General features: G+C 40.0%; 1 protein-coding gene across 13 annotated transcripts in view; it reads left to right on the top strand.

Annotated features, from left to right (window-relative positions):
• Positions 1 to 13093, top strand: part of Ryr2 (ryanodine receptor 2) — a 591935-nt gene that overhangs the window by 275892 nt on the left and 302950 nt on the right. For all 13 annotated transcript variants that reach the window (XM_074056805.1, XM_020157460.2, XM_074056803.1 and 10 more), the window contains one exon: positions 204 to 300. In XM_074056805.1, the coding sequence (XP_073912906.1) occupies positions 204 to 300 (97 nt within the window). The remainder of the gene's footprint in view (positions 1 to 203; positions 301 to 13093) is intronic.

Below are 13093 nucleotides of genomic sequence, written 5' to 3'. Positions count from 1 at the left end.
AGGTCATGTATTCCATTGGGAATATCATTAGCCATGGGGGGCTCAGAGGGGTCAGAGAACACCGCCCACCTCTGTGATGTTGGCCAGGTACTTAAGTCTTGTGATTTTCTGTTGATGAAAGCAGAAGATTGGTCCAGATGATCCGTCCAGCTGTCAGCATTACCCGTGACAATCCAAATGCAAATGCCTTTTCATCCTTGCAGGGTATCTGATTGGTGGTGACGTCCTCAGGTTGCTGCATGGACACATGGATGAATGTCTCACTGTCCCTTCAGGAGAACATGGTGAAGAGCAGCGGAGGTTGGTAGTTGAACCCAGTACCTTGTGCTGGCTTTGATGTAACTGACTTTTTTTCTTTGCCTCAATAGAATTTTTAAAACTAAGAACATGTCTACTCAGGTTATTTGTCCACAGACATTCATCTATCCACTAAAGTTATTGTCCTCCTTAGAAGGTTTTTCTTAGCTTTCAGTAGAAAAAGAGCTGGACGTTTTAGTATAATTAAAACATTAAGAAGCAATGAACAAAATAAAATGAGTGGGCGGCGTGAACACTGAAATTAAACTACTTAAAATGTCATTAAATGTTCATTAGTTCTGATTAATTCTCTTTCTAGAAGGTTTCATCTCAAATCCAGTCTCAGAAACAGTTCTCAGACTGTGCAAAGTTTCAGGACCCTTTTCAGTTTCCTCCTGATGGATCATTTTCTTCCAAATTTTATGTGATGGAATCTCTCTTCTCTTCCTATTATTTGGCACTGGGAGAAGATAAAAATAGTCTGCATTCCTGGAACAGTGTGCAAGTTTTATGAAACTGTAAAAATATTTTGGGTGATTCGATTGCTGCTGCTTTGTCCCATGAATTAATCAAAGAATAAGTAAATTGAATACATAAAGAAGACATCACAATGAGAGAAGACCTTGTCTGGATGGCTTGTTATGTCTTCAAATCCTATAGAGGCCATGGGCACTGGAGTGTAGCTTGTTTAATAAGTATTTAGTACTATAATTTAGTAAAAAGATGTAAGGGGCATTTTGGAAATTAATACTCATTTAAATAGCTTAGGAAGAGTTACTCTGAGAGCTGGTCTTGGGTCTTAACTCTCTCACCAGGCAGACCTGGCTTGATGGAGAGAGCAATTAGATTCTAGAAAAATCCCCTAAGCTAAAAGTGCTGCCTTTAAGTGAGTTAGGAAGAAGATGTTGAAGGGGATAAGAGGGTTTGTAAAACGACAGGGGGATATCAAGAGGCAGCTGGTTTGAGGAACTGATGCTAAACACAAGAGCCAGCATATAGGATGGCAGTTTGTTCTGGGAAAGGCTCTTTTTCCTGATGGATGCAAGGGAAGGGAGGAAACTAGAGCTGAGAGTGTGCTGTCAACAACCTTGGTCAGTGCCATTCCCACATGTTGGCTATTCCTCTGAGCTGGATGGAGGGGTGTAGGGCTGGCTGTGGAATGGTCATGGTTGTGATAGGTAAGAGGGGCTTAGATTAGAGCTGGGAGAATCTGAGCCAGAAAAACCTGTTAGGAGAGGGCTTTGCAGTAGTTCACCTAACAAAAGGTAAGGTCCTTAACCCAGAAAGTGCCAATGGGATGTGAGGCCACCTGAGCCCCAGAAATGTCACGTGAACTTGAAGGGTGTGGACATGCACTAGCTGTGTACTGTGGGTGAAAGTGTCAGGTCTAGGAAGGTCTGATGCTTGGCTCAGTGAGAGAGGTGGCGCTGAGGATGGCAGGAGGTGGTGTATGCTTTGGGCACAGGTGAGTACAGAGGGTCCACAGGGTGTTAAGAAGGAAACCAGGATATCTGAGTCTTGGACTAAGAAAAAACATGGCTTGAATATGAATCGCAAGTGTAGAGAGGAGTTGGAGGCATCCATCGTGTGTTCACTCATGCAGAGAGGAGCCACACGAGGGGCGTGTGTGCAGCAACCTGGCATTGCTTTCAAAAGGCTGGGCAGCCCTGGAATAGACGAGCAGGACAGGAGGCTGAGGACAGAACTTACTGAGGATTTGGACAGAGGAGGAAGGGTCAACGAGAGAGACAGAAGGAGGGTTAAGCCAAGAGCCAGGTAAGCTAAACATGGAAACCAAGGGAGAACAAGTGTAGACCTGTTAAGTGTCATGCTGCAGTCACATGGAGGAATTGGTTATTAGAGGCTGTCACAGTGTTATTTTTCGGGTCTGCAGTCCTTGATTTGTTTAAAGGAAGACTAGACCAAGTCATTGCTGGAGCTCTTCTGGCCCTTTTCACCGAAGCTATAGAGATCTGTGGTTAGGGGAAGGCCCCTAGGGTTAGATTAGCTGTGTGACTCACATGGGACTTAATTTCCTTAAACCTTGCTTTTCCTCTCTGTAAAATGCAGCTTAAATATTATCTCCTAGTTCACAGGCTTTTGCTCAGACTGGATGAGAAAACATGTGTAAAATACTTGACATATATGAAGACATCAACACATTTTATTTTGGCTGTTATGGCCATCATTATTTGCACTGAATAGGCATCATTTGGCCAGAGACTATGGAAGAGTTTGAGGACCCTGGCAAATGGATGAAGACACAGTAGAGCCTAGACCTGACTCTCTAGGAAGAGAGGCCAAACTGAATATAAGAAAACTCTGGTTGTGACTGCAGAGAACTCCGGGGGAGTTCAAAGATGTTTCCAGATTGTTTTGAGCTTTTCTCCTATTATATATCCTGCCGTCCCTCCACCCCAAATCCCAGTCTTGATTTAATATTGAGGAATTCTTTCAGTTTTCATGTATCCCGCAGAACATATCGTGAGCCTTTCAAGGTAGTGGTGGCAGTACGAATACATCTGTCTGTGTCCCTTTTTATAGCATGTTCACATGGTGAAATTAGATTAAAATGGATGTCAGATCATGACTTAAGGGAGAAAATGAGTCAGAATCAGGCAGCAGGGAGCCTCAGGGTTGTTACTTAAAAAGGAAGTGTTTTATTTGTCTTCATTATGTAGTGGGATTCAGCAATTATTTGCACAAAACGATAAAATAATTCTTCAGTTTTTAAGTTTATGAGGCATCTTATTACATCTAATCTTGTTGATATCATTAACAGACTTAGAAAGCCCTTGTCTGTACCCTAGGGAACTGGGGACAGCTCAGCTTGCACTCCTTTAATTGACAACTGTCTGTTTGGGGGGTGAAATGCATAATGATGACCTGAAATATGGTGATTCATTACAAAAAGAAATAAAACTAATTTGATTTTTTTTAACATTCATTTGAAAGCTGGAGAAGTTCCAAGGAAAATAGGTGAAGTTTTCTTTTACCTCATCGCTGCAGAAATTTTGACCTGCCTACACCCATTGAATTGGACCTTGCTATTAATAAAGTTTAACAACCCAACTCTGATCAGCTTCGATATGAGAAGTAGTGGAAATGGCTAAGGAGGGGCCAGTAGTGACACTTGTGTGCAATCTAGAAATATGTTGATCATGGATGCTCCGTTCCTCAAAGGAATGGCTGCTTGGCTTTCTCTCACTCCACTGACTTTAGCTGTGGAAAGTGGTCTGCAATGATGGTGCTGTGAATTGAGGTAGGATGGGTTTATCTTCTTCCTGCTGATGTGTGTGCACCTGTGGTTACCTACTGATTCTCACGAAGACTACCAAACAGACTCTTCAGACGAACAGCCTGCATCGCACTGTTCAATTAAGTGGAATTGAGTTGAAGAATGGCACCTAGCAAAGTTAACTAACGAGAAGTTCTTCCTCCCCTCTTGCCCATCGTACGAAGGGGTGGATTCTGATGTGCTTGTCAAGTGTAGCATCGCTGTTATTTTAAGTTTCTTGAGATTTTCCCAGGAAGTTTATAGGTCTAGAACTTCTGGTTCACAACTTACCTGAACAGTAAAAGCAGTGACGATATACTCTGTAGCAGTTGTGAGCGGTCAGGTGGAAGTTCTCATGTTATTAATTTAGTTCTTACTCAGACTTCAGTTGGTGAGACAGGATAAGTCTGGAAGTTGGTAAGGGATTTATCAGATGTAGGATAGAGTTTTAATTAATGCTTTAAAAACAGATTTTCAGCCAGATATGGTGGTGCAAGCCTGTAATCCTAACATTTAGGAGGCTGAAGCAGGGTGATAGTGAGTTAGGCTAGCCTGGGCTGTATAGCAAGATCCTGTCTCAAAAACAAAAACAACCAAAATAGACTTCCATTCTGGAGGCTTTGAATTAGGTTATCAAATTTTATCTCAAGCAGGATATATGTGGGGAACATTTCCTATTTAAGATTTTTGTCTCTGGATATATCTTATTATTTCCACCCATAATTTATGTGAATGCAATAAAGTGTCAACAAAGGTGTATACACACTTTTTATGGATTAAATATGCACTGTCTGAATTAAGTATGCAAGACTTTTAAGTTAATACATCTTGTATTTATTTATTTTTTGTGATGCTGAGGGATGGAACCCACAACCTCACACATGCTAGACAAGCATTCTGCTACTGAGCTATCTCCCCAACAAGTTAATAAATCTTAAAATGGACAAATTAGGGGAATTATTTTGGATCTCTTATTTGGGAATCAGTACTAGGGGAATGTTGTTTGTAAAGCTTGAACATAGTTTTATTAATTTAATAAAAATGATTGTATTTTGGATGCTGGAGTGCTATAATGTGTAGAAAGAGACAAAGTGTCTTCTTTCAAGAAGGCCGTATTCTAGTGGTGACATGTAACAATAAAACATAAATAAGTTTATTTCTAAACACACAAATCCCCATGTATACAGAGATAAAATATAGTAGGTAAGAGCTGTGGAGAAAAATGAAGTAGAGAAGGGAATGGAGCATTCATGTGTGTTGTGTGAGGGAAAAGGGAGGAAGGAAGGTAGAGATGGAGGAGGTGGGGAGAGACAGACAGACAGAGTTATCCTCCTTCCATCTTACCAGGCATTGCTCTTGGCCTACAGTGGCTCAGTCTAGTTACTTTCAAATGCAGGGCAATTAAATAACAGTCTGGGTAATATCTGGAAGTAAACGGTACGTTTACTTTCCAGAATGTGACTCAGCAGACAGAAGCCATGCTGAATGTATGCATGACAATATTTTTTAGGTCCATGTCTCTTTTAATACTATGATGATCAGTGAGCTGTCATTGTCAGTAATTGATAAGGAATGGGATGCGTTTGATAAAATGAATCAACGTCTCTTTGGCTGGCTTACAAAGAGACACATAGCTTATGTCCCTGTACAAAACTGGGCGGCTGAAATCCTTGCAGGGATTGGACACTCTCCTGGGGGAGGATTTTATAGCAGATCTTACTAGAGCAGGTCTGCTCTAAAATGGTCAAGGATGAAGTTATTTTGAATGAATTTTGTAACTTTGTGAAGGGGTAAAATCTGACTGGTGGTTGTGTTGTCGTCTTCTCCTCATTGTCCCTCTCCTCTTCCTCCTCCTCCTGTTACATTGTGCTCTTTGCCTATTCTTCTGCCAGCACCACCCTGTCTTCACTTCTGTAGCATCATATGCTATTTAATGGTCCCTTTTATAATCTTGAGCTTAGGTGGTGTTACTCCTCCAAATTTATTTTTCTTCAATATTGCATTGACTATTCTTGGTCTTTTACTGCCCCATTTAAACTTTAGAGTCAGTTTGTTGAAATCCACAAAGTAGCTTGCAAGGATTTTGATTCAGGTTGCTTTAAACTTGTAGCCATCATCTTGACTTACTGAGTCATCTTACCCATGAATGTGGAATATCTCCCCATTCATTTAGACCTTCTTCAATTTCATTCATTAGGGTTTTGGGTTTTTCTTCATGTAGATCTTGTACATATGTTGTTATATTTATACTTAAATATTTAAGTATATTAAATATTGCTCATATAAATTATGCTCATATAAATTATGCTCATATAAATATGCTCATATAAATTATGTTTTTAATCTTAAATATCTGTCTATTGCTGGTATATCAGAAAGCAATCAATATTTCTATATTAACTTATTCTTGTAAGTTTCCTATAAGGATTATTAGTTTTAGAAGATTTTACTGTTGTTATTGATTTTGGGGGAATTGGGTTAGACAGTCATGTTATTTGCAAAGGCAGTTTTATTCCTCTTACCTAGGTATGTATACTTTTTACATACAGAGCCAGCTAGCTAGAACTTCCATACAATCAGGTGTCAGCGTGGAGAGAGGGGACAGCCCCATACCCTGGTCTTTATGGTTTTAGTGGGAAGGCATGTAGTTTTCCATCATGAAATCTGCTGGCTGTAGGTTTTTTATAGATGTTCTTTATCAGGTTGGGGGAGGTCCCATCTCTTCCTAGTTAGCCGAGAGATTTTGCTCTGAATAGATACTGGGTTTTGTCAAATGCCTTTTCTGCACCTATCAGCAGGGTCATGAGGTCTTTTCCTTTAGTGTACTGACCCTGTGGATTATGTTCCTGCTCAGTATTTTAAATTAGCTACATTATGTGTACGAAAGTAGGAAAAGTAATCATTTTGAAGTTGTACTCGCATTCAAGTAGCACATTGTTTTTTGAAATAGAACAACGGTAATTCCTACAGACACCCATTATTGCATTTATGATGTATTTTGCTAAGGTCATTTACATAACTACTGATGATTTTCCAAAGGAAAATTGAATTCTGCAGTCACCATGAATTTACTGAAAATCAAGTTTAGAAAATGAAGATCCTAGTCTTATTGTACTGTCTTGTGTGACAGTAACTAAAATGCATTAATATGTTTTGTGTTACAACTGCACTCTGATGGTGAAACACAATAACGACATGAACTGGCCAGGGAGTCTTCAGAGGCTGGGAAGCTGCCCATCTCTATTTTTAACTCATGCAATGGATTCATTATAAAAATTTGATGTGAGTGATTAAATTACCTTTGATTATTTCCTGTTTTGGTGTACAGCATTTGTTACACATGGTAGCCTTTCTCTTGAAAATAGTGAAACTGGAGTGTGTGTGGACTTAGAAGGTAGGACTTTTTCTGAGTACCTCCATCCCAATTCCCCAGTGCTTTAAAGTCATAGAATAAATGTCAAAAAAGAAAAGACAAAGTTCACTTGGAAAGTTCAAAGGGCTTTGGATATAATAATAATAATAATAATAATAATAATTTATTATGTAAGTAATTTAGTGTTAACGTAATATACCAGGGCATGGCTCAGGTGGTAGGGCATTTCCTAGCAAGCCTGAGGCCCTGGTTCAATCCCTAAGACTGCCAAAAAAAAATTAAATAATATGCTAACCTCTTTTATATATTGAAGAAACAAAAATAGACAGAAAATGTCCCAATTCTTCTTTATTTGTGAAGTATTTTGGGATCAGCCAAGTCTGTTAAGTCTTCTGAATTTACCTGTTCTTTCATCAGATTAAGATATTAATTCTAGAAATAAAGAGCAATTCAAGACAGATAAGGTGTGCTCTGAGATTAAAGCTATTAATTAGTTTTAGACCTGAGGACAGCACACGATGGCTGATGGCTCGAATTCAGCCTAGGGCACATTTTGTAAATAAGGTCTTATTAGCCCAGCTGTGATACCTTTTGAACAAATTGTTCATGTTTGCTTTTATGTTGTATTAATAGTTGAGTGACAGAGACCATGTGCCTGCAAACTCAGATATTACTATCTGGCCCTTGCAGGTAAAGTTTGCCTGCTCGTGAAATGTGTGTTAAGTCACCCTTTCATGGTGGCAGTGAAAGTTGGGGACTGGGTGAGGCACCCGTTGGCCTGGTGGTCCTGGGAAACAAGTGAATGAATCCCTTTGTTGAGAGCCAAAGAAAGGGTGAGAAAGCAGGTGACTTCAGTAGTAGACTTAAGTAAGAAGGAGAAAAGAAGAAATAGGAAAAGAAGTGTCCTTTAAATCTATAAATATAAATGTGTTCTTTGCAGAGCTTGAATTTTTTATAGCGTCCTTTTTATATCAACATGTCTTGTAATATATACAGTGGAATACTAGTCAGCCTTAAAAACGGAAGTCATTTGCAACAACCCAGATGAACAGCAGGACATTATGTAAAGAGAAATAAGCCAGGCCCAGAAAGACACATACTGCATGGTCTCACTTATGTGTGGAATCAAATGAAGTTAAAGCTATAGCAACTGAGAGTGGAGAGGTGGTTGCCATGGGCTGGGGGAGGGTAGAGATGGGGTCAAAGGTTAAAAAAAATTGGTTAGGAGGTATAAGTGTTGTACAGCATGGCAATTGTAGTTAATGAGGACATGTTACATACTTGAAAATTGTCAAGAGAGTAAGTGTTAAGTATTATCCCCACAGAAAAATAATAAACACGAGAGGAAAGCATGTTAGTTGGCTGGATTTAGCCATTCCATGATGGAGATGCCTTTCTAAACACCACGCTGTGCTCCATAAATATGTGTACAATTTTTATTTGTCCATTAAATAAGCATATAGTACCAGATGCCAGAAAGTGATATTGGTTTGTAGGGGAATTTTTTTTAGGTGGACAGGGATGATTTATTGTTAAGCATGAGTAAGGTGATAAAGGAGGGAACAGCACAGTCAGAAACCCTATGAATACAGGGCTCACTACTTGTTCAGGGAACTACACAGGATGAGCTGCATGTGTTGATTCTGAGGCTACATTGTGTTCAGAATCATTTTATTTGTAATGTAGAGCTGCTCAAAGTCAAAGGAGTGTGTAGACATGGCTGATGTGGTGATGTGTTTGCTCAAGGGACAGTCATGAATTCTCGCTAGAGCTTAGTGAGTGTGTGACCCCAGAAGGTCAAGAAGCCCTGTTGCAGGGGGGACCCATTCAGCATGGTGGTGGGGTCAGGGAGGGAGGGGGTTGAGAAGAGTGAGGACATTCCACATTGTGAACATGCTCAGACCCCTGGAGAGGACCACACAGGGAGGACATGGAGACCCTTGTTAACAGCCTGCTGGTGGAGCCACCTTGGAAGTGGGTCTTCTAGGGCCAGCCTAAACCTCAGGTGACTGCAACCCACCAGGGTATCGCATACAGCCTCATAATAGACCCCAAGGCCTGGCTGAGCTATTTCAGACTCCAGACACACAGAAACAGTATGGAATTATGCTTGTTTATTGAGAAAGAGAGAGAGGAAGAGAGGGAGGGAGGGAGGAAACTGAGATCCAAGTGCTACACAGGCCATTGAACTGCAGGCAGGTGGAAGCTGACACTGGGGTGGGCTGACTCAGGAACGAAGACTACAGATGTTGTCCCAAGCAGTTTTATACATACTTATTATATCTTTGAATGTCAATGAGTCTGTCATACTAGTGATTTGACAACAGTCAATTCAACTCAAGCAAACATAACCGAGTCTTTAGCTCTCCATGTGGGAGGATTGACAACAGGCTTTTCAACATCCCCACCTGCATCCTCAGAGCTGACACTGGCTATGCAAGGAACTTCCAGTGGTCTAAATGGGTCACGTCATTCCTTCCTCCCTCCTTGTAACCCAGGGAAGGTGAGACACAGAGTTCATAACTTGTACAAGTTCACACAGTGAAGGGATGTCTTCAGAAAGGTAACAATAATGACACATGAAAGTGACTTATCAATTTCTTGGTACCCTTCCAAAAAAAAAAATGAGCTCATGACTGTGACATCATCTTGAGAAGGTGCCCTGTGGTGGAACTCACCCTTGCAGCAGTTTATATATTTTATGCTTCCACACTATAGGACTCTAATTGGAATTGTGTGTCCTATAAAACTTTATTATGAATAAATACCACACTGTCAGGCTGTGGGAAGCCTGTAAGGATTTGTGCATTTATTAGTGTGCTTAAGTAGTCTTTCTGGGCTTCAGATTCTGAAGAAGTACTATCCTAGCTGTCAAAATGCCTGCTTTTTTTTTTTTTTAACTAAGAAAACAAGCGGTTTGGCAATTGAGATAAGCCTTAAATTATATTTTATAGCCCTGAATTAAAAAATAGCTAAGTACCTTATTTCAGTGGACAATATTATAATAACTAAGGGAAGAGAATTGAAGATAGCATAGGAAATTTGTAGTTATAACAGAATAATCCTAAAGGGCCTCTGCAGGCAGTTTTCTGTGGTCAGCCTGAAATAGGAGTTTGTTAATGAAATGTACCAGGTTTGAGGATAATTTGTGACGCCGGTTTAACTTATAGCCAGAAGCCTGGAAGTTTTCAAAGTACTGCTGAGTGGACTCATAGTACTGATTAATACTATTTTAAAAATTCCTAGGTAGTGAAATTGCAGTGACTGACCTTTTGTGATTTATGAGGTGGAAGTTGAAGACTTTGGGGTTAGAAGTAATTTCTATGTCCAGTCATTTTAACATACTTTCTTTCTCCCAGCAGCTGTAACATTGTTTAGGTCCATGACAAAAGTAGTCTTCAGTGAGCAGAGAGCTGCCCTGTGACCATTTTTGTATTTTCATAGCCACTGACCCCCTCTTCAGTTTTGGTGTCATTCCTGCCGCTCTCATGGAAGTCCCCTGTATGATCAGTTCCACAGGGGATGTTACCCTAGGGCTGTTTAACTTCTTAAAGAATCTCGTTCCCTTCTCACTCTTCCTCGTGGAAAGGGTGATGGCCCTAAGATGATCATTTGGTTGTCTGAGTTGAGAGTTGATAATACTATTTGAGAAGCTTGTAAAAGCAGTTGTCATTCTGGACTTACCTGAGATGCATTGCAGGCAAAAGGGGAGCCTCCTTGGTAGGACCAACCCTCCAGGTGGGTTAGTTTCTATGTGAGCTTGAACGTCCTAGTGCTGTTATGATGGACTGAGATTCTTGTTACATTTAGGGTTGTGATACTGTGATGCCAATGTTTGGTCTGAAGTATCCCATGAAGACCTGGTTAGACAGCCATGACATTCTGCATGTACTGTGTGCATTGTATGGAAAACTCAATAAAATAACAGACTCCATCAGTAATGGATCCATGAAAGAGGTCATCAGATTCTGTGCACCTACCAATGGAGTGTTTTAAAAGATAAAGAGAAATAATTCACGGAAGAAGAAATTTAGAGTAGAGCTAACAGTGATTCAGGTAGGATAGGGATCTACTTTTTTTTTTTTTTACACTTTTTATTTGTGTTTTTAGCTAAAATTACCATTGGATTTCTACCTGTATGAATAACAAAGGCTGATTGTTAAATTTAAACAGAAGTCATGAAGGAGATAATATTTGAATGATAATTCTTCATATACTTCAATATGTGTATATATTATTTTATATAACCCTCTTCACGTTATCTGTATCTTAAAGGTCTTTATATTTTCCAGCTTAATTTCTGTGTACCATTCCTATGTAATTAATATGCTGCTGCTCATTATTCAACACCTTTCTCTATGTCCAATGGGTATATAACCATATATATGTGTATCTATGATAGCTGCATAGCGCTTTATCGATGGATAGGAAATGTACACCATCTGCACTTGTCTTCACAGTCCATCATAGAATCCCTTCTTCCTTTTCTGGTCATTTATTTTCTTCTCTATTTATTCTCGCCAAACAACTCTTCCTTTAATTCCACTATTTCTTCTTTAATAATTAAGGGCTTATAGGCTAAATGTTTCCTGTTCCCATGTGAGTCATAAATGTGTTAGGAAATGCACACTTTATTCTAGGTCAGGTGTACCTTTGATTCCCTCTCTGAATTATCTAGGAGAGTTTCTTAATTTTCCAAATGGTTGTGTTTTCATCATCTTTTATTATTTGTTTCTAAATTTTATTGTTTGTGATCAGCAAATATAATGAGTAAAAAGCTTTACTTTAAAAAATGTAATTGTTCTCTATGATCAAGCACAAGACCTCTATTAAAGATCAGACTTATTTAAAACTGTGTCTCTGTGCATTTGTTTATTTGTCTGTCTATCTACCTATCTACATATACAAAAAATGTCTGTATCTTGTCGTTCATTGTTTTTCAGGATATACCCACAGACTGATTTCATTACTCTGAGTGTTGTCTATACCCTTTTTTAAGATGCCAAATGATTCTAATAAACAACCAAGTTTAAGAACCACTCTCCGAGGACATAACAGGTGTGGCCCCATGGTTCTCAAAATGTGGACCAGCTACACGAGTGGCCCTGGGGGCTAGGGGAAAATACAGACTCACGGCCCCTCCCTTGACCTACTTCATCAGAAACTCTGGCCATGTGCCTGCTCTGGGTTTTAAGAAACCCTTGAGGAAATTCCACCCTGCCCAAGATTGAGAATACTCATTGAAACCAGTGGCTCTGTAGCAGTAATGATTTTATCCCATAGGTGACATTTGGCACTGTCGGAGATGTTTTTGGTTGTCACAGCTGGTGGGAAGCTAGGTTAGTATTTAGTCAGTAGAGGGTGGGGGTTTGTAAGTGTGCCACTCAGGGCAGCCAAGCAGCAAAGATCTACCTAGCCCAAAGCCCAAAGTGGAGAGTTTAAATGAGCCTGACTCTAGAGCTGACTCTAGAGCTGGTTAATTGATCACTGGTGAGGATGCAGGAGTTTGTAAAGGTATCTGTGGAATGACTTATCTGCGGTCATGGTTGTAAATCACTGCTGTAGATACTGCTCGTGGATCCGTTGAAAGGGAGATCCTGAAATCATGGATGGATTCTGACATAAAAAATAAAGTAGACATTATGTACTTCCTGTGCTGATATGACAAAAGGGCAAAAGCCAATTTCTGAACTATTCTTGCTCCCCAAATCTAACTTAAACAAGCATCTAGATTTGTAGTTCTAACTAAATTTTGGGGTACATGTTAAAAAACACCATGGGAATGAAATCTTCAAAATCCAGGCTCTGGAAAGCACTGTAGGAAGGACAGATGGCACAGACCTTTCATCTGATAACTGGAAAAAGGTCATTTGATGACGTTAGCAATGTCTGTCTCAGTGGAGCAATGGTCTGAAAGGACAACTGGAAAACGCTGAGACTGACAGAAGGTGCCAGAGAGTCAGAAAGGGGGCAGACATGTTGCTATGTGTGAGACAGGACGGGCTTGCTTGTGCTTATGTGATGAGCAGATCCTTCTGAGAGGGAGGCCCCAGTGCTCAGGAAAGAAGCATACTTCAGTTTCCTTAAAACATTCTCAAAGGGTCAACACGAGCATCGATTTGGATAATGTATGCAAGTTACTTAGC

This window comes from Castor canadensis, chromosome 15, assembly GCF_047511655.1.
Source record: "Castor canadensis chromosome 15, mCasCan1.hap1v2, whole genome shotgun sequence".
NCBI lineage: Eukaryota > Metazoa > Chordata > Mammalia > Rodentia > Castoridae > Castor > Castor canadensis.
The sequence above is the reverse complement of the archived record's forward strand: the minus strand, read 5'-3'. Positions and strand labels throughout refer to the sequence as shown.